Genomic DNA, 22240 nt, shown 5'->3' on the forward strand with positions numbered 1-22240 from the left:
AGGTGTGTTGGAGCAGAGCGAGTTTTCTCCTCTACTTTTGAACTCTTCTTTCATGTGTTTTTTTGCTCGAAGTTTCTGCAAAACAGCTGAAAGCTACATGACATTTTTGCATCACTATTGATATGATTTTCTGGTTTAACAGATTACGTAGAGACTATTGCAGAGCATTTTCATTGATTTTAGATGCTCCTGTGCCCAGTGGCTATTCCAAAGAGAGGCTTAGAGATTTAAGTATTATATAACTACAAGCTACTACATGCCCACTTTATGAAATCTGGTTATCAGTCTGCCAACTCAGCCTGTGTGACAAGAAATATGACAGATGTTGATGAAATTAGAGATGAAGGAAACTCAAGGCTCCAAGAAAATGCATGACTGTTAAAAAAACTGTCTTAGTAACAGTAGGTAACGCAGCATTTTCTGTCATGGTGTCCCAGGTTTTTTTAACATGTTTGAGTTTGATATCTGATTCTTTGCCAGTGCAGACGGATCAGGGGAGATTAGAGTGAGAGTGGCTTTGCGAGGATGAAATCAGCTACTTGGGAAAGGGGGGGTGGGGCAGGGAAGGGAGAATATGGGATCGAGTTATGATTTACTACTGAATCCACTTTGTCTCTCTGTGGACATTTTCTCTTTCCGATTCAGCTGCTCAGCCTTTTATTTTATATAATTCCTGAACTCCCTGGGTGGAGCTACTGTATGCCAGGTGCAAGTGACACCATAATGGTGTGATGAACCTGGGGCGAAATTCCTCTCCATGTTATGCTCTCCTAAATGAGCATTCATGTTTGACACTGTGAATACTTAACAGTGTATTGTACATGTGCACGTGTGCATAAATAGAAACGTATTTATCTGTTTTCCTCCGGAGGGAAACACTGCTCCACTTTCCCTCAACCCACCCATATGGCGCATATATCATGCTGCTGCTCTCTGCAGCCCAACACTCTGTCCTCACATTGAACCTGACCGTTCCTACACAGACAAAGCTGGAAAGTACCTTAAAGTACTTTAAAGTCTGCTGAAATAGTATCACAGTGCTGTCTCTCTGTATTGCTGGAATCAGAACAAAAGATCAGTTTTGCCAGCTGGTACTGAAATCAGATACTTTTTATTTTAATTTTCTTTTTATGAAAGAATTAATCTTACTACAGCAAAACAACAGATTAAGATGAACATACCAAATGTAAAAGATTAATTTACAAATACAGTGATGAAGGGAAAAGAGACACCCGTTAGAGAACCATTTGTGTTTGCTGAGGGATCCATACTATTGTAAATATATGACATTAATAATTAACCTCTAATGTCACTGTGTATTTTCTCATTTTATATTCTATACATATATAAAGCAGTTTAAACTGAGTCAGAGTTTAGTTATCAGTAAGCTTTTGTCGCACTGAGTCTTTGAGTTTGTTGTGGTTTGTCAGAGCCTTCAGTAAAACGTCACACAGCTGGCACAGAGCTTTACTAGTTGTTGTGCACAATATAAACATTGTTTCCTGAAGATGGTAAAACAGAAATCACCACAAGAAAACTAAATACAAAAAAGGTTTTAGTCGATTGTAACACATTCATAAAATTTATGGGCGGTTTATCGTTGATAGTATCAGAAATTAGGTGTGCAAAATTGAACTTTGGGTTGGTAAGTTTCATAAAAGTCTTGCCATTAGATTTTGGTATTTCTTAAGTACAAGTGCATATTTTTGCTGGATGGTGGTGCAAAAGGGTCAGGCTCAGCCACCTTAAATATTCATGTCTATATCACATGCAGTTCCAGACATTTTTTTTTTCCAAATCAGTGTTTGAGCCCCCTGAACCCGAAGCAGTTACTGATGTTTTCTGTTCCACTCTGTCACATTTCTTGCTCCCTCTGACTTTTTTTTCACCGCAGTATGATATTATATAAAGTAAATGAAGTCGTACACCTTTATGGAAACAGTACTGTGATGGCTTGAACTAGAGAGAACTCAAAAATGTCTTTTGTGCAGTAAAATGACGTTGCAATGGTATAAATTACAAAACAAAATAAGTGCATTTTTTTGGTTACTTAGTTTACAAAAAAACTGAAACGCTGGATTTAACATCAAGTGTGTGTTATCAGTACTGGAAAAGTGGTATCTGGATGCTGTAAATATTTTACTATTAATATTTATTTGTTTTCTGTCTGTCTTATCCTGTATTACACCCCCCGGTCTCAGACAAATTAGTTAAACTTAGGTTGTTAATGGGGGAAACTAACAAGAACTGCACAAACAAACACAAACAGAAAATGGGGTTCTGTGGTCTAAAAGAGGATAGGGTATGGTTAAATACTAGCCTAGCCGCGCTAGACCCATGTTCTGAAGACGCAAGGGTCTAGGCACACTCGACAGGGAGGGAGGCGGGCTAAAAGGTTGTCTATCAAATCACTCTGCAGCAATTGGGTAGGTATACAACCAATCAGCGCAACGAATAGGCTCCTTGAGCGCCGGAAATCAGAGGATGCGGGAGTTCGGTGAAGCCTTATTTATTCAGTCAATGGGTGAAGCTCAAGTATATTACAGACATGTTAACAGAAAGATTATTCAGAGTCTGTGCTAATGGAGCTCAACGACTGTTGTCGTTTTTGTTGTCGACCCTGGCAGAGAATTAAATTCGTTGCCGTGTGTTGTCTAGCGCGGCTAGGCTACTTGTTTCCGGTTGTTTCTGTCAGAATCGTCGCGCCTCTGTTGTCACTTAGTTACGCCCACCTTCTGACTCTACACTTCATGGTGATTCGTCCGGCCAGTTTTAGGAGCATCCAGCCTCGAGCCTTATGGAGGGTAACTAGACCCACCCTGGCAGAGAATTAAATTCGTTGCCGTGGGTTGTCTAGCGCGGCTAGGCTAGTTAAATACCACTATTCCCCACTAAATCTATCGGTGGTAGACAACAAACAAAAACTAAGACCCCTTAAAAGAAAAACTATCCACAAACAGAATGAAGGAAGTGCTGTGTTCTGTGCACAGACATGACACAAAGACTAACTAGGCTTCCAGAAGAAGGCTGACTGACAGTGTCCCACAACCAACTGAGCAGTTGGGAGATTCCTCCTTATATCTCCGCCCGGCAGATTGGCAACAGCGCACATCCGAGCTCAATCACACAGGTGCAGCAGATTGAGCCTGATTGTGAAAGCCAGGCTGTGAACTTTCCAGGCCAAAAACACCTGCAGTTTGAATAGTCTGAATATTCTCAGCTTCCAGGTCACAAGTGCAGAATTTGTAGGTTTTTTTTTTCAGAATCTGGTCAAAGAAAACAGTACACTTTTTGGGTGAATAAGAATTTTTGCCTTAGATTTAGTTATTTTGCCAACATTATGGTGCATCACAGATGAGTAGTTCAAGGACTATTTGGAAGTTCAAAATCTGAAAATTCTCTCTGTCTTAACAATGTTTAACTCTGATAAATGGTGGAAGACAACATGTCTTTTTACACTTCCTGGTGGGTCAACACCAGAGGTCAACAGAACTACAAGACCTGGAATATTCTGTTCATATTGCATGGCAGTCCTGCTCAGAAGTTATCAGAATTACCAGGCTCATTAAATCAATCCAATCTAATTTTACTTAAATAGCACTTTAGATAAACAACAGATTGAAACAAAGTGCTGTACATCCAGAACAAGGCAAATAAAATCAGAAATACAAAATAGAAGCACTAAAAATAAATAAAATCAAAATATATACAGTAATGTTCCAAAAAATGTTGCTTAGTTTTGTGTTGTGACCAGTCAATCACACTGGGTTTGGTTCGTAGAGCATTTATTTGGATGTTGTTAGTTGTTGGTGCTGTTATCATTTTACTGACATGGATTTGAACTGCATTATAACAAAACTTCAGAGAAAATTAGTTTCCCACAGATCATCGCTGTGTTCTGATGCAGGATTGACAGACACACCAAGAACCCAACATTTAGATTCTTAGGCCTTGAACTCAAAGGGCCAAAAACTTGCTGTATAAAAAAATTACTGCATTTACAGACCATTATATTTTCTTCCACGCTGGCTGCCCTGTCGACATTCAAAATGCTTTGCTACTGCTATTTTCTGTGGACTTTTTTTTTGATGCAGCTGCAGCCCCTCTGCAGTGTGCTGATCCCAGGTATCCACTTGTCTATCCAATAAGCCTAATGACTTTGAGGGCCACATTTATAATCACAGGGGCGGGTGGTGCCAGGCGGATTAGGACTCCAGATGGTGCTGTTACTGCCTGACTATCTGGTTGGCAACGGATGTACAGCTGCAGGAGGTCACATGTTTTGCTACAGCGGTCAGCTCTACCTCTGCAGCCGCTCAGCATCACAGACTCCTCATTGACACCGAGCCTGTCTGTCACTGCTAACTGTTGGTAGAGTGCTGCTGGAGTTTGAAGGTATGTTTGTGTATCTGTCGTGTGTTTCAGCCTGCCTTGTATAGCGGCATATAGTTAAGCAGACCATGCAACAGATGTCGCGCTATCAAATTAAACCTTAATGCCCACCCAGCTAAAGAAAAACACTTCAGAGCTAACCATGACAACACACAGCTTAAACACTAGATTGTGTGTGTGTGTCTGTGTGTGTCCACTAACGCTCATGTCAGTGTTTGCGTGCAATCTGCCTTAGAGAGACTCTTAGCCGACTTCACTCCGCATGAGGCTTGACACTTGCTGTTGGAGGAGCTCTTGAGAATGACCACATCTCACTTCCTCTCTGCTAGATATCACCTCAGCACTGACACCGGCTGTGTTTAAGAGCAACTTGCCAGGCGATGCAGCAGTCACTGTTATCCCTTTTGACTGAGGCAGAGAGGTTGGCTTTTTTTATGCCAGGCGTCAGCTGCTTGCACCCCTGGGTCATGGTACTCTGAACAAAAACCAGGGGATTTGCATAATTCATTACAGTCGCTGTGGAGCGGAGAGGCGACACAGGTGTCCCGGGCATTGTGGGAGAACGAGCATGTCTAAGAAGCCAAAGGTAAAAAAAAGAAAAGAAATAACACACAACCTGTCCTTGTTTCTGTGTAAATCAGCAGCTTACTTCTTTATCCAGAGCTTGTACTATTAGTTGTAGCGCTGACTTGTTTTCTGAAAGCTTTTGCATTGCTCGTAGTGGTTTTATTATGCGTCTGCTGTCTTTGCTGTGAGCAGCTTTGTTTGTGATGACATCAAATGTCACAACCTACTGTACAGCCTGTCTGTGAACATGAGCCTTTACCGCTGGAACTGCATGTAATATACCGTGAGTAGAGCTTAGTTTTTAATCACGGATTGTTGCAGCACTGTGTCTACCTTTCGGTCCTTTGTGAAGGCATTGATACTCACAAGGCTTTTCTGCAGGTGAAAGACAAGCTGCAGGCTCATCTTTCTCATTGCATGTGCAGATAACTCCATTGTGAGAGTTTGTTAATGCAGATAAATCCTTTTGTTTGAAAACTGATTCAGATTATGTAGGGCACAGTTATTTAATCTCTGTCATTTTGCACAGCTTAAGCACCATCTCTAAACCATTTGGACTTAAGATTCCTCATAATTTTATGTAAGCAATGTCTGCTTGAGATGAGTTGAAAAATCTGCCTGTTTTCCGAAACAGATTGATTCATAAGTAAAATAGTCATACCCAGTTTTGCTAGGTATCAATCTTCTTTGTTGGGACTTTACTATATTTATGAGGAAAGTGCAGTTAGCTGAGAAATTATTGGGAGAAGGTGCCGCAATACTCATGTACTTATGCAAACATTTGTGGCATAACAATATGTGAAAATAATTCTCTGTTAATAGCACAAATATATAAGGTTTATAAGGTAATTCCACCTAACATTTCCTATTTTCTTTAAAACAGCAAGAAAAACTTGTTTCAAACTCATTTTTAAGCATTAGTTGTGTTAGTATTTTAATTTTAGTTGAAATAACTACCAAAGCAGCTCTGCAAATTTGCAAATTCATCAATACAAAGGTTTACTCAACAGACCATTTTAATTCAACTAAAATAGCTGTGTAAGTTCAAGCAACAATTAAACCTCGCATGATGAAGTAATTCACAAGAAAGAAGCAAGAAGTAGTGGAAAATGTGAAAAAATATCCATTAGAAATATTTTTTTGCTTTCCTACCATGGTAATCATCTATGGACTTATCGGATTTACACTGTCAGGTAACACTCTTATCTTTGCCACGTTGATTTCAAGCTACCAGATCCACAAAGGTATAAAGAACAGCTTTTCACAGCTTCTAGCCATGTTTCATGTCGGTCATTTCTTCTACTTCAAATCCTGGATTGGTTGAAAGGCCGAAACAGATTTAAATCTTCTTACTGAGAGAAGCAATCATTACAAAGTGAGTCAGGGGATCAAGTGAACACAAGCAATCGCCCCTGTGAGTCTTACTGTGTGCAGCGTGGATTGTGTCCTCCCTGCTGTAAAGATGCACAGTATGCAGAGGAGCATCGGTGGATGATCGTCTCACACTGAGCTGCTCAAACCGTTTGACTGTGTTCAAGTGAGATGCCTCTCAGCGATGGCACATGCATGCACAAAAGCTGTTATGCTAGTGCTAAAGCGTGCATAAATCGATAAGACCACAGTGTGTTTCTGTTGTGTGAGAGAAAACCGAATGTATCATGGTGTAGGGTCTACAATGGAAATGCTTACTTGACTGCAGGAATCTCTACATTTAGAATTTACAAAACGTGATAATTCTGTCAATCCAATCAAAACTGAGAAAATTGTTGGCTGTTTTTGGCTGTATTTTTAGCAGCAGCTCCAGTGAGCTTCCTTCACATTTTCCCCCAATTTTCTGAACAACTAAATGCATTTGTTATTTATGTAAGAGAACATTGTTTATTGTCAGCTATGGCAGCGAGTATCACAAGTAGCAAGACATGCTTTCGGGTCACACAGTTGTGGTCCACACTGCAAGTTAAAGTTTAATCTTCAATTTATTTCAGAGTCATATTTGTGGTTGAAGGTGCTACTGCTACTTAAAGTAACAAACCCACAGTTAGTAATAACCAAGTCAACAGTTCCACTCAGCTCTGTAGAGCTGTTTAGTATCTGTCATTTCAGTCTTGTTGCTCTCATCAGTATTGTTTGAAATTATTGGTGTTTTCAGTGAAAAAAAATCGACAAAACTCCTGTCAAGCAGCAGTGACAGCCAGACAGTGTTAATGACTGTAGCTTTTGAATGCAATGGAGCATTTATCAGCTAAAGTGACAGGCCTATCCCTCAGGAGCTGGTAGTGAACATTGACCTATCATCTGCTGCAAGGACAACAAGCAAGACTGCAAATGAACTGAACTGTTGCCTTGTATCTGGTGAATATATAATTGTGTGTTTGCAAATGTATTTTTCATTATAACTTCAAGGATGAAGGCATGTCAGGGTTGTGCTTCCAGCTTGTTTTTTATCCTCCAACACTAGAAATGTCAATTAATACAAGTCAATGTAATGTCGTCTTAAGTGAGCAAAACTAAGTTGTGTCACAGACTTTCACAGGTAACAGAAAACGCTAATCGCTGGGTAATTCAAGTTATCGGGCTGGCATTTAACTAATTAGAAATGGCTTGACCTCAGCTCTGTGCCAACTTTTGTGATGTCGTGAATGTCTCTTTGTCTATCATGTCGCTGTGTCAGCAGATTGTACAGATGTACAGTTGCTGTATTTTGTCCTTGTAGAAAGTCTGTTTGCACACACAGTGCAAGTGTGTTGCCCTCTGCCTGTGTTTTCCTGACCTGTGCGTGACTGTGTTGGTCACAATGGTCCCCATTTGCTGGCTGAAGGCTTTTCCTATGACTCCATGTGGAACAGCCGATGTGCTGATGTGTTCAGCGAGCGTGAAGTGACTCATTTAGCACCACACGCTGCACTGCAGCCGCCAAACGTTGCACACTGTTGTACATGTCAGCGCTTCAGGAGTCATCAAGTGTTTGCTTTCTTTAGCTGTCTAGAAACTCCGAGCTCATGATCTTCATTCCGTTGAGCATGCTTGACAGACTTCCGTTGTCTCCACGGACGAAACGCAACTTTGGAAGGGTAAGCTTCAGTTGACTTTAATTGGGTTGTTTCAGCTGGGAATTTATTGTTATATTGTGATATTTAAGGTGATTAATTAATTTTTGAAGTGGTAGCCTTATTTGTATGATGCGTCTGCAGCGTCAGTGCTATTTTCAGGTTTAGTATGCTAGCGGGATGCCCTTTGGTGGAGTGGAGGAAACAGCAGTCAAACTCTCGGCTTGCTCCGGGAGGCAACAGGAAACGGAACAGCTGTGGCTTCCATTTCTCTTCCTCATCCTCTACCTCTATCTCTTTTTCTTGCTCTGCTCTTTTCCTCTCTATCTTAGCCTCCTTTTCCCCTCCTTTCACTGCTCTCATTGTCTGTAATTAGAGATGGTCCCGGGGCTCAAGTGGCCTGGCATGTGCTGTAGCTAGGTAACCTCAGTCAGATGCTGGCTGCCGGCCCTGGGGGTTTCATTAGATGTGAATCACAGTCACATCGGGCACAGCATGAAATCTTCAGCTTGATCTGGACAATTTGCATCAGGATCAGTATGATCCCACTTTAGACTCGTGCACTATTGCCTGACTTTATTTTTTTTCTGATGTGAATACAGTGCCTAGATCATGATGTAGGTACGACGAGGTAATAGTGTTTTTTATATTGTTCAGTGCCTTACATTTTTAGGAATACAAGCGCACTTTCTATCTAAGAAAATCAAGGTTAAACATTTCAAATGTAACAGGAGTAGATTGACAATTTGGGAGATGTGTTTTTCACTTTGTTGCCAAGTATTCGATTAGACAATTGATACCACCCTTGTGTCTTTAGCTTAGCATAAAGATAGGACAGGAAACAACGCAGCTAGCCTAGCTTGCAGTCTTATTTTGACCAGGACCAGTTTCCAGAAAGTCAATGGAAAATGGCAAAAAAAATTCAGATTTTGATCGAAAAACACTCATAATAGTTTTTTGTAAATTATTTTTTAGAATCTGTTGAACATAACAAGAAATACTGTCTTAATTCGTGAGCTTTAGATGTGCTGGTAGGTGTGTTTTGTTTCCATTCTTTGTGCTGCACTAAGCTGCTTCTGGTAACCGCTTCTTGTACACAATTAGACTTGAGAGTGGTGTCAAAACTACTAAGTGTGTTTCCCAAAATGTCTTTAAATGTGAAGTGTGTAAGATTTAGCAGGATCTAGTGGTGAGATTGCAGATAGCAAGTACATGAATTGCCCTGTCTTTCTAAGCATGAGTGGCTGTCACTTCAGTGTAAAAACATGAAATACCATCTCCAGAGCCAGTGTTTGGTTTGTCCTTTCTGGACTTGTGTGTAAGTATGGTAGAGGAGGACCTGCTCTCATAAAGTGCATATTCTAATGTAACTAAAACGTAATGATTCTTATTTTCAAGTGATTACAAACTAGTAAAGATATAATTATATATACTACATTTTTGCAAACAGATCTCCCAAGGTTTTACCTTCTGTACCTTTAATAGAAGGTATATAGAATAGAACAGCTGAAAAATATACACAATATAAAAATGAGCATTTTTGAAAACATATATGATCCAAAAAGTATCAAAGGGAGAGAAGCACTAAGCATTTCTGTCACTGTTTAATCTATGTGAGATGATGGTCTGTCCGAAAAAGTTGGGATCACAAAGGGTTACAGAATCATGTCATTACAGGATAGTGCTTGCTAAATAAGTTCTCGTAAAAGTAGGGAAAGAAAATGTAGATTTTATTCAATAGTAGACTTAAAGGAAGTATCTGTTTTCCAGGCAAAATAAAAGATTTATCCAGCAGCACTTGAGGCATCTTGGAGAGTCTCATTTGTATAATAGCATTCTTGGCAAGGAAACCCGTTAGAGAAACCTTTCTGACATTTCCTCAGTGATCTAATTGTAGTGAATTTGAGCCAATTAGTGGTCTATTTAAGTTTACTAAACATCATTTGCATGGCATGTTACAATAGCACTTTTGACAGAAACACAACTCTGTTTATGTTGTTGGACATCGTCTCTGTCACTGGCAATACGCTCTGGTCAGAATCAATCAAGTAAAGTCCATATCTGCTGTTGTTTTGTCCTCTGTTATGAAGTCTTAAGTGTTATGATGTTGTGTTGATGTAATGCACATTAACTCATGATCCAGAGCGCTTAGTCACAGGCAAGTGTGTTTGTCAGTGTGGAGTGGTTTTGTTTCGGGCTATTTACCTTAATGGTGAGCGGTGGCCACTGTGGAGTCACACTGGCATGAAACTGTCTGACACCTGTGTCCACTCCTGAATTGGCAATAGAGCAGCTTCGAGAGACTGTCCCATTACTGAGAGTACACAGGTGTGATTCCTGCAATGCTGTCTGAAGCGGGACGATGTACACCGAGCTGCTCGCTGACTATATGACTCTCAGGTGTCAGTTTTAGTGTCTTTCTCTTGAGATTGAGCACAGACTTGTGGTTTGACTTTTTTCTTCAGCTGGTGAACTCTGGATTAAACATCCGTCCTGGTCTGTATGGTGAATAAAAGTCCATCAGGTCATTGAAACAAATCTGACTCCATATATTTTCTATGAAGGTGTCTATTATTATGATTTTCATTGTCCATTCATCAGCTAGTTGTTTGGTCTGTAAAATGTCAGAAAATGATGCAAAGTGTCTCAAAGCCCAAAATTTCATGTTTTGTCCACAACTCAAAGATATTCTATATATAAAGGAGTAAGGATACCAAAAACACAGTCGATTTTAAGAAGTCGGAATCAGAAAATTTTCATTTTTATCTTAAAAATTACTCAAACCACTTATTCCACTGTCAGAATATTTGGTGATAAATTCAGCTGACAGTGAATGCATTAACTGAGTAACTGCTGCAGCGCTCTCTGCCAAAAATACAAGTTGATTAAACTAAATATGAACATTTTAATAATATCTAACTCTGGTTAACTGCTGCATTTAACACCATATTACACTCTGGTAAACACCAACTTGTTTTTATTCTTCTCATTTGTTCACATTAAGCAAGATAAAGTGTCTTAATGAATGGGTTTTAGAGGTTCTGGCAGGTCGATTATGGGTGACTGTTTCTCCTAGCTTCTGGCCTTAATGCTAAGCTGCTGACTTAATATTTACTGTATAGACAATACAGGAATATGTTCAACTATTATGTAAACCTTCTGTTTATTTACTCTAGGTATGCAGCTGAAATTGTAATCAACATTTGTAGACAGGAGTAATTTAATGATATTGTCTCATTTATTAGTTTTATTGTTATTTCTGTTCATTTTAGGGGAAACAGATGTTCTTCATTGTCCATCAAACTCCAACAAAACTATTACATGTTCTATAAAGTATAACATATTGTTCAGATGAATGTTGAAACAAATGGCAAATCAGTCATGAATTCCTTGTGTATGCTGGTGGGTAAAAGCCTGGATCCAATAATGTTCGTACAGGCAGGTTCATTAAAGTCTCTTTGTACTGTACAAGGTGACTCTTTAGTAACTACGTAATGAGAGGAAACAACTGTTGGCAGTGTCTTTTTTTTTTCCCCAAAAGGAAACACACTAGGATGTTGTATTGATTCCCCGCCGTGGTCCAATTACTGTATGCTGGTTTTGTAAGCTATCCTTCTCTGCCTTTGTGTGCTTGTCAGAGTGAACGCCTGCTGACGTCATTGTGTGCATGTGTACTGATCGATGAAGCCAAAGGCAATGCCGGCACTCATTTCCCAGCACTGGCAGAACTGGAAGACATTGATCTGCCAAATCCCATTCAGAGAGCACATTAAGAGAGTTGCTGTTCGCGGTGAAGGATGTTATAGTATATTATACTGTATTAAATTTAGATTATAGTAAAGTAAAGCAACCAATTGAGGCTGTAAGTTTATTAATTTCACACACGCTAAACACAGTAAAGTTCACACTGGGAGGCCTCGGCATAAAAGTCAGAGATAGCTGGAGGTACAGAGGATTGATAAACCTGGTGACATTTTCTGCTATACTTTCATTGAGTGACTTCTTGACATCATCATACACTTAGATTTTACAGCATTTGTCCCGATCATTATTATAATCACCTTTGATTTTGTTATCGCTTTGATTTTCTGGCAGTTTGTGGCAGATTTCAAATACAAAAGTTCATTTTTAGTGCATTCACAGACACCCCATCACACTGGGTGATCAAATGTCATCGCGCACAGCGTGTTGAGGGTTTCGCCTCCAGGGATGATCTTAATTAGTCAGCTTTTCACCTTCATTTACCTTGACCTCATGTTGTCACCACAGAGCTTAGCTTGGAATACAAACTGTGACATTCAGTACTTGAGCAAAACTTTTAGTCATTTCCTATTGGTGATATTTGTCTATCATGCAATATGATCAGGGAAGCGTGTGATTGGTCCTAAATTCATTCCGCAGCATGGCAGCTCATCTGAACATACAGAAATAGCTGTAAATGCTATAAAACTATATTCAATGACAAAAACGACAAGCATAAACAACAAAAACTCACTCATTTCTTGTTCTAAAATGTGAAAGTTAGCAGATTTTTGGAGCATTTTATAGTAAACTGGATCTTTCTATATGATAGTTTGATAAATAAACAACAACAACAAACAGACATTGTGGGGATCTGCATGAACCCTTTTCACTATTTCAGACATTTTATTGCCCAAATAATGAATTTATTCATCACTTAAATTATCTGCAAATTAACTGATTGGAAATCATTGTTAGCCTTAATACGATGTATCATCAGACCCGAAGAACAGCGTTTATATGACAGATTATTTACAGAAGCAGTTCGGCATTTTAGAAAATAAGTGTATTTGCTACCTTCACATAAATATATAGATATTGTTAAATAAGAAGTTAGAGGCAGTAGCTTCTTAATTTAGCTTAGCTGGCAACAACTGAAAGTCATAGGTAGTATTTGCCGCTTCGCAGTAACCACAGTTTGTCATGCTTTAGTCAGCTTTGCTCAATCTAATCTAATGATATAGAACATTTATCTCCATCTTTGTTGCACTTTGACAACACAATGCTAATTATTTACTCCATTTCCTATCTTTACACACTGCTAAACTGAGCTGAACATTTGGTGATGGTAGCTTCCTATTCCTACCAAACACAATAAAACCCCAGAAAAACTTTCCCACGGTACATATACATGTACATATATATATTTGAATATGGGTTTTACGTGAATGTAAAGTACAGCTCAGACCTTCTACAGTCTTAGGTTGGATATAAAATGGTACAGCTGTTTACTCAGTTCTCATCAGTGCTGTTCAGTTTGTGTGTTTTTTCCAGTGACTGAGCTGCATTCCTCTGTTTGTTGCTCCTGTTTTATGACGGGAAAATTTACATTAGTTACAGTTTAATTTTGTGAACTCGTGACTAAGTTCTTAACTCATGCTTTGACTCATGCTTTACCACTATCAGAATATTTTTCGTCTCAGTCTACATGAGCTTTGGTGTAACAACAGTGCGATTACAAAGCACACATCTCAGCTACAGTGTCTCTGATGTTGGATCATAAAGAGATGGATCTGCTTTCAACTAACCGCTACAGTTTTTAGATGCATACCAGCTGCAATCTGTCACTTGATTACTTAACCAACTTTTATATGGCTATAATTTTATAGATGTAAGAGTTTGTAGTGTGTTATATTCTCTTATTCTTGCTGAGAGACTTAAGTTTGTTTTACTTTTGGATGTAAAGTTAAACACAAGTGTGATTGTATGCCGTCACATGACCAAACGGAAAGTTTCAATGGCTTTCGTCCCGTTGATGATGAAAGCAAATATGGCATTTTGTCGATGTAGTGAAGATAATTACTTCCTGACGTTTTGGTCCCAGCAACATGTGCTTAGACTATACAGTGAGTTCAAATCCTTCAGCCTTCCTCTCCGCCGTGTGTAACCTCTTGAAGGCAAAGTGGAACACATGTAAACTCCCAAGATCACACACTCGCACACAGACATAAAAAGCTTCTGCAGCTGCTTTTGGTGCTTTCTGGAATTTTCAGGCCGGCCTTGTTGGCCGGAGATCTTACTTCCTAACTAGCTGTGTGTGTGTGACGGAGATGTGTGTGTGTGTGTGTGTGTGGGAGGGGAGAGGGGCAGGGGGCAGGAGGGCTTGTTTTTGGGCTGGAGGACGGTCGCGGTGCTCTGAAGGAGTGCTTTCCCAGCGTGGGAAAGACGCTTGTCTTTTCTGTGCCTCTCAGGGACTAAAAGTAGGCCAAAGAAGGGCTGAGAGGAGTTTGCTTTCTCCTTCGGCTCCAACTTTCTCTGCTCGGCTACAGAGACAAAGCTGTTCCCCCTTTGGAGCTGGGACAAGGGGATTTGTAGGAGTGAAGCAGTCGGGCTGGTAGGAGTTCCTGTGCTCCGAGGGAAGATGGGCAGCAGCTGAGGAGATTTTCTCCCAGCCTGGCTGAACAGCACAGAGTCGATAGGGCAGAAATGTATTACTCTGGCAGTGAGGAGTCAGATCTGGTAAGTTTACATAAACATGATTTCTGCAGCTGAAACTATATCCTCTGAAACTTTTCTGAGCATAACTATTCTCTATCCTCTGAACAAAGAGGAAGGGCTTGGACTGCAGGAGAATGGAGGTTATTAGTGCAGCATTTAAAGGGACATAATCATACAATTCTGGATTTTTCTACCTCGTAGCTTTCCTGGTATGTTAGTGAGAATCTTTCTCAAGATGCACACGGTGACTCTCTTGCAGCGTGCTGTTTTTAGACAAAGAGAATCGTATGAGCACCTAGTATAATTTTGCGAGCACCGTTGCACGACCAACCACTAGCTTAAAGTGGGGAGTCGAGACGGTAGTTAAGAAATGGAGAGAGGGAAACAAAGTAAAGAGCCAGGATGAGTTTGTTTTTATGGACAGAGACCGGTAGAGAGCAGGCTGAGCCTTGAAGTTTAGTCTCAGTCACAACAGAGTTCTCTGTGGTTTTGACTTCCTTCTTGTATGAGTTTAGTGCAGAGTTTAAGCACCGTGAGTGTAAATGAGTGACTGTCATGTCCATGGAAGTTTCTAGTTAGTTTTGCAAATAATTCCTGCTCTGCTTGTGTGCCAATTTTTGTCTGTGTGTGAATGATGTGGTTGTCAAAACTTTTGTCTAAATATTATTCAGTGAGAGTAACTGGTCATTGTCACCAGCCACCTCATATACACTATTAATGACTAATCAGCCTTACAAAGCAGTTTTGATGATAGTAGTGCACACACACCCAACAAACATGGTTCAAACCATGTGAAGATTACAATCTAGACTTCTAGAAAACATCTAAAATATTGCCATTTGACGTGATAGTCAAGCCATGAAAAGCAAATGCTAATTTTGAATTTTTGACACAATGGGAATGTACAGTTTTATACAGAATATGTGCTGCACAATAGTGTCAGACAGTACAATAAGATGCAACTTAAAAGGTACCTCAGGGGGAAACTTAAGTAGTTGGTGTAACACCAATCTGGGGTAAAACTGACGGTGTAAGTGGCTGACCAGACTAATTAAAATTAGTCATTTATTAGTCAGTGCAACAGTGTGCATGTGCATGTGCTGTCTTAGGTGATTTGTGTCAGTGGCTATGTAAAACAACTACCTGACTAGCTTCTCAGTCTGTAATAATTGAGGACTTGGAGCACAGCTTATTCACACTCACATAGAAGAGCTTTTGATTATATATTTGTAAAGACTGAGTTCAGGATTTGACCTTTAAAGTGATGATGTGACAGAATGGACCCAGTGTCAGTATCACCTATTGTGTCTTTACAGACTGTGTTTAAGTGTCTTTGTGTGAGTATCTGTCTGTCACTAAGAGCTGTGAGTAGATGAGTTAGCAGCTGATTAATGAAGTGGTGCTTGAAGAATTAAACTAGTCAGACATGCGAGTTAGGAGAATAGGACAAAGTATATCACTGTGTTAAACATGTGTGTTGATTATTATTGTGCCAACTGTAGAATAATCCATGTGCGCGTATGCACACCTTTTCTGAAAACAATGGAGAGTTTAACATTCATAAAAACCAACGCCGCTTCAAAGTTAATGTGGAATAAATTAGATCTTTAGCATTGCGCTATGATACTGCTAACATAAATGTATGTTATGATAATGTGTCATTGTTAAGAGTAGATTTTATTGCATTAACAAATTCAACAAAAAACACAAGACAAATAGCAACTTAGTGGTGTAAAATGTCTGACAACTCAATTATCACAAATTTCCAATCTGTTCAGTGCATGTTTGTACGCGTATGTCTAACAAGCAACTACATTTTTCAGGTGAAGTAATGAATTAAGCTTTCCCTTATCTTTAAAGAACGTTCTCTTATGTCTTAAGTTGTACAAACCTCTTTCAAAACCTGACAATCTAAATCCAAATAATTGCATAATGTCAATGTTAAAAACAGGGCTTAATTGACATTGGAGATAAATGATTTTCATAGGAGAGGGATGATATGTAGATGATTGCTCCTCAGACAGCTATGAAAATATTGTGGTTTAAAATAAATGTGTTTTCTGTGTTGTATTTTGTAACTTTATAGCTTCTATCATCTGAAGAAAATGTGAACATTAAGGTCCACTTGTGAGCTTTCAGACATATTTGTTACGCAGAGTAAGAATCTGCTAGCCTAGCCGCGCTAGACGACCCACGGCAACAAATTTAATCCTCTGCCAGGGTGGGTCTAGTTACCCTCGGTAAGCCTCGAGGTTGGATGCTCCTAAAACTGGCCGACGAATCACCATGAAGTGTAGAGTCAGAAGGCGGGCGTAACTAAGTGACGACAGAGGCGCGACGATTCTGACAGAAACAACCGGAAACAAGTAGCCTAGCCGCGCTAGACAACCCACGGCAACAAATTTAATTCTCTGCCAGGGTCTTCAGACCTGGGTCTAGCGCGGCTAGGCTGTGAGCTTCACTCATTGACTGTATAAATAAGGCTTCACCGAACTCCCGCATCCTCTGATTTCCGGTGCTCTAGGAACTACGTCAGCCTATTCGTTGCACTGATTGGTTGTATACCTACCCAATTGAAAGACAATCTTTTAGCCCGCCTCCCTCCGTGTTGAGCGTTCCTAGACCCTTGCGTCTTTAAACCTGGGTCTAGCACGGCTAGGCTAAGAATCTGCAACAGTCACCATAAATTACCTATGTGGGCCCTCTTTCCCAAGATACATTTAATTGTAACCTGGCATTTTTTGAGGGAGGTTTTTGTTTTATGTATTGCAGAAATACTGGGAAACCCCCGTGGCTCTTTGGCAGAAGAATAAGTTTTTAATAAATCACAAATTTTGCCAGAAATTGAACCAGAGTATATAATTTATCAGTGTATAAATTTAAACAAATGAGGCTGAAATCATTTCACTTGTGCACACTCCCAGTTGTACGCTGGCTTGTTTTGCCCCTCTGAAGATGGTTAGCAGCTCGTTCTGCTCTCTGAACCGGTTCTCATCAATCATCCACTGCCTGCTTCATGCACTGGGAAAGTGCCAGAATATTGATGACGCAAGCTGAAAACGGCAGCGGAGAACAGCCCCTGGTCTTTTTACTTATCCCCTTGATAAGCCATCATCCTATTATGGTGCTGTGTTTCCACCGAGGAACCTGAGAGGGAAGGAGCAGTTAGATAAACTAGATCTTGCTGTGAGGGATTCACTGTTAATGAGAGCAGTGAGTCTCAGGGGACTTTTTGCTGCTGGTTGTAGGTAATATTTACTGGAGGAGAAGGATTAGCACATAATTTGCCGTTGTAGGGGACCCGTCACCCTGCATTTGTCTTGCTGTAATGCTGCAGGATTTTTTTTTAAAAACGTGTTTCCTTAAAGTGCAGCAACGACGTTAGACGAACTGAAACAAATATCCAAACAGGACGTGTTCATTTCTAAGTCGTGTAGCCAGAACAGCTAAGCACAGAACAACACCTAATAAGGATAAATCAGTACCAACTTATGGGGAAATGTTGTGACGGTATCGATACTTTTAGAACAAACTCCACCTATATTCTGTACCAGATTACAAAATGTGTTAAATTAGATCAATTTCAATCTTTAGCAATGGTAGTGTCCATTGGTTGGTCTACTGCTTTGGTTCAGACTGACTCATCATGACAGTTATTGGATCGATAGTCTTAGAATTTTACCCAGACCTTCGTGGTCTCAGGACTTTGGCACTTTCTGACTTCTTCTCTAATATTACCATTTTCATTTTTAGTGAAATTATTGGATACATTGCAGTGAAAATTGGCTTTATTTGTAATGAGCGGATTAATTTATTGTGTTGTCTCTCTACTAACTTTTTATCCAGTGCTGCCAGCAGGTGACATTGCCACAAAATTGGTGACACTGACATCAATTTCAGCTTTGTTTTTGTGCTTCGTGCTATTTAGTATTGCAAGCATGCAGTGACTGCATTGTCTTTGTGTGCATATTAGCATGCTAGTTTGGTTCTACACTGTTTGTAGAACCAAACTAGCATCTTCGAATTTGGGTTTGATGATGCAACCTTGTGCTCTTAGAAACTGTGTTGCATCTGTTTTACTATTTTCTTGCATGTTATAGATCAAACAGTTGATTTATTAAACAACAAAACAGTCAAGAATGATTTCAAATTGACAGAAATTCATGACAATAGCTACCTTATTATAATTACTTAATCTTTCCAGTAGTGATTTATAATATTGTGTTCAGGCTCAATTGTTTGACTCTGTTTTTGTTGTTTCTTTCATATCATTTCAGTTAAGCATTGTGAATTGTATTCATGTTGAAGTCCTTATGAGTGCATTGAAGTTTAGTGCTCTTGGCTTGTTGCTATGTGAGGAGCCTTCCTGTACCCGTGGTGCTCTCAGGAATCCTGCCATGTGATTGACAGCCACTGGGTCCATCACCTCGATCATATGATGCACTTATCTAATGCACTGGCACATGGAATGCTGGGTAAACAGTTTTTTCAATGGCCTGTCAGTGTCACCTTGACGTCCATGCAGTCAATCCCTTTTTCGCCATGCCAGAGAGATCATTACTTCTCTACCTCTCTCTCATTTCTCTCGCTCACGCTTTCTTTTGCTTTCGCAGATGCACTGAGAATCTGTTTCTCTTTCACTTTCTTGCTCGCGTAGCGTTCATTCCTCTGCTCCATATTAAATATTAGTAACCGTTCCTCGTAGCAGTCACACATCTCTCACACTTGGCTGTCACGTCTGCTCTCATTGTTTCTGTTTGAGACGCTGTTTGTAGAACGATGATTTAATTGACTTTGTGTTGTGCTGAGTGAAGTGGCAGTGATGGACAGATGGCTGGGAAAAGAGGCTTTGGTTCCAGCCAAGAATGAGTCATGCCAATCTTGAAACTGCTAGCGCACTCGCTTAGCCCATTGTCAGCCCGCTGCAGTCAGCTACAGCCCGTCAGCCAGAACTGTAGATGGCTTGGCACGAGCGGTAATCTTCATTCTTCAGTCATGATGCGGGATGTGAGGTATGATGTGGAATCTGACCACATGGCCCCATTAATTTCACTGCTGATGCTCGTCAGAATTTTGGCCCTTTGTTGTTATGAATTTTGAGATGAATGTTCACTGCTCCTTAGAGTTTACTTCTGTTTAAAGTGAACAGACTGTCGCTGCAAATACTAACACTGATGCCATATGTCAATGCGCCATGGCACGACTGGAATGCTAAACTGAGAAGACCAGGTGTGATTTGGTGACTTAAAATACTTCAGTGCACGTCATCATCCTCCCCACCTTGAGCACAACCACAGAGTAAAGAAAGCCAAAGCCACTGGGAAGTCTGAGACACATGAGAGATGAAAGAGGCCAAGTAAGAGGTCTTGCTGGGATGGGAAGAAATGGAAAAAGGTGGAATGAAATGCAAACAAAAAAGGGAGTGAGAGAACACTTGGGGAGCTACAAGAACAAGGGACGTCAGTGTGGACATGAGTGAGAGTGCAGTGAAGTCCCAGAGAACGAATCTGCAGAGTAGAGAGTGAAACCGACTAAAAAAAGGACCATGAGAGCACTTTATAGCTCACAAACACCTTTATTTATTTTGTGCATGACTACAGCTCTACATTTTTATCGTGGACACACGCAGAGAGGTAGTAGCCATGGCTAAAAATGAAAATGGAAGCTTTCAGATCATGAAGATATTCCCTGGGGTAACCGCTCCGTCCATTGCAAGCGATTCTGTCAGATAGAGGAGGCAGCATCAACTGACTCACATCCTCCTCTTTCACTGTGGCGATTACCACTGTGATTTGTATGTTCTAATGTAATGATTGCCGTGCCATCGCTGGATATGGAGGTCACTGGTGTTCTTGCAGGAAGGACCTCTGTTTCAATAAATCAATAGGGGCAGTGTAGAGACCACGGTACTATTGCCCTTTCAATTCCCGCCTTCATCTCTCTTTCTCTGACTGCTGCATAAGAACAGCCACCTTTCACACATGACACTGCTGCTCTATTCTTCCTGCCGAGGTTGCCTGTAGAAGTAGGATCCATATTAGACAGTTTTGTGAAATGCAAGTAGTTTGGTGTTTATGTTTCAAGGCAAAGGGAAATCCTTAAACAAGTCGGCATAGCCTATTGCCTGTCCTTTTATTCACTGTAGTTCCCATGCACACATACTGTCAAGACAATAATATCTGTTGCTGTCTGTAGGGTGAAGAGCCTTAACCATATTTGAAGCTTTGTGAGTGCTTTCAGCTAAGTGCTAATGTTAGCATGCACAACTTACAGTGACAAAGCTAACAAGCTGATCTTTAGCAGACGAAAAGTCAATAGATAAACCAAAGCAAAACTAAAAATCCCTTTCTATAAATTTTAACACAAATCATCAGAAAAAAACATTCAGTCACAACTGTCAGCCTTATATTGGACGTTGACAAAACATCAGTCGGTCACTGGATACATCTTCTTGGAACAATACATGTTTGTACCAGATTTTAGTAAATGTTGAGCTATTTAACATTTGTTTGGGTGCTTCAATCAAAGGACCAAATTTAGAGCCATGAGGCTAATGCTAAATTGTCTGCTATCAACACTTTGTTTGACACGTGATGCAGTTTGTGGCTGTCTGGATCATGCCAGAGTGAAAAGGTTAGCAGGAAGAGCATCTTGTAAACGGAAGATGCTCAAGGTCTCCAAGAATCAGCTTTGTCTTTCAGCAGGACACTGAATTCCAGCAACACTGACAGAGCTGTGATTCTCAGTCTGATGTGTGATGCAAACAAAAAGAGGGTCCTTCTCCTCATGGAAAGTGGTATCATAGTGGTGTTAGATTATTATTAGTGGCCTGTGTGTGGGTGACACAGTGCTGTCAGTATCAGCGCAGCAGCGGGTCTAGAGGTCGGTCGTGTCAGGCAGCCAGAGGCTTGTTCTGTCGCTCTGAGTTTCTGTCAGTGCTGCCTTCACAGCTCCACCAGCCTCCTCTCCGGGCTCCACGGCTCCACGTTAAGAGCATCTGTGCCTTGCCCTTAGAGCTCTGGAGGCTAGTCAATCAAAGCATATGTGACCCTTTGCTCGACTTCTTAATGCTATGGATTTATGTATGGTTTTACTCATATAAGCTTCTGTTGGAGCAGTGGTGATTAGAGAATTTGATTAACATGCTACAAATTTTCTCATAGTACCTGTTTGTTTAGCCTCATTTCTATCAAGTGGCCTCCTCTGTAATTAGTCCACATTATAATTCTCTCTTGTCCACTATTCCCATCCATCTGTGCTGAAAACATAATCTACCTCAGGTAATCACCCTCCTCATTAGGCTAATTGGTTATAATGAGCTAAAATCACATTATTCTTCGCCCGCCTTTTCTTTCATGTAAGATGTGTCATTAGGCGCATGTGTTTTGTTGAAAAGACCCTGAGCAGATGGAGCCTTGTCACTGATTGGTTATGATAAGCACCAGTGATTAGCATCTCGCCCTTTGATCTACAGTTAGTCCTCCTCAGGGAATCACTGCTGGTCATGAACCAGTGAGGACATTTTAACTGCTGGCCCTGCAGGTTGAACCCTGACTCTATTGACCTCACTCAACCTCTTTAGGTCAGACAGAGAGAGACATCACATGTAAGCAGTGGAAAAACAAGGAACGCTCTGAATAATCCCTCTGCAGTATTTAATTTCAGCAGGTCCTGTACGAAGATGGGAAATTTTTAATTAACATTGTAATTATTCTCATTTGTCCTGTGTGGCTTTGGATGCTTCGCTCACATATAATGAACAAGTGCTGATCTGA

At 40.4% G+C, this 22240-nt stretch overlaps 1 protein-coding gene across 4 annotated transcripts in view; it reads left to right on the forward strand.

Moving 5' to 3' along the window:
* cacnb2a (calcium channel, voltage-dependent, beta 2a) overlaps positions 1 to 22240 on the forward strand; it is a 74859-nt gene that overhangs the window by 21925 nt on the left and 30694 nt on the right. Inside the window, exon 1 of one of the 4 annotated variants that reach the window (XM_051940160.1) lies at positions 14168 to 14486. The exons of the other annotated variants lie outside the window; for them this stretch is intronic. Coding sequence (XP_051796120.1) covers positions 14454 to 14486 — 33 coding nt within the window. The 5' untranslated portion in view covers positions 14168 to 14453. Of the gene's footprint in view, positions 1 to 14167; positions 14487 to 22240 lie in introns of those variants that run through there. 4 annotated transcript variants of the gene reach the window in all.

The sequence above is a fragment of the Acanthochromis polyacanthus genome, chromosome 20 (genome assembly GCF_021347895.1).
Source record: "Acanthochromis polyacanthus isolate Apoly-LR-REF ecotype Palm Island chromosome 20, KAUST_Apoly_ChrSc, whole genome shotgun sequence".
In the NCBI taxonomy this organism is placed as follows: Eukaryota; Metazoa; Chordata; class Actinopteri; family Pomacentridae; genus Acanthochromis; species Acanthochromis polyacanthus.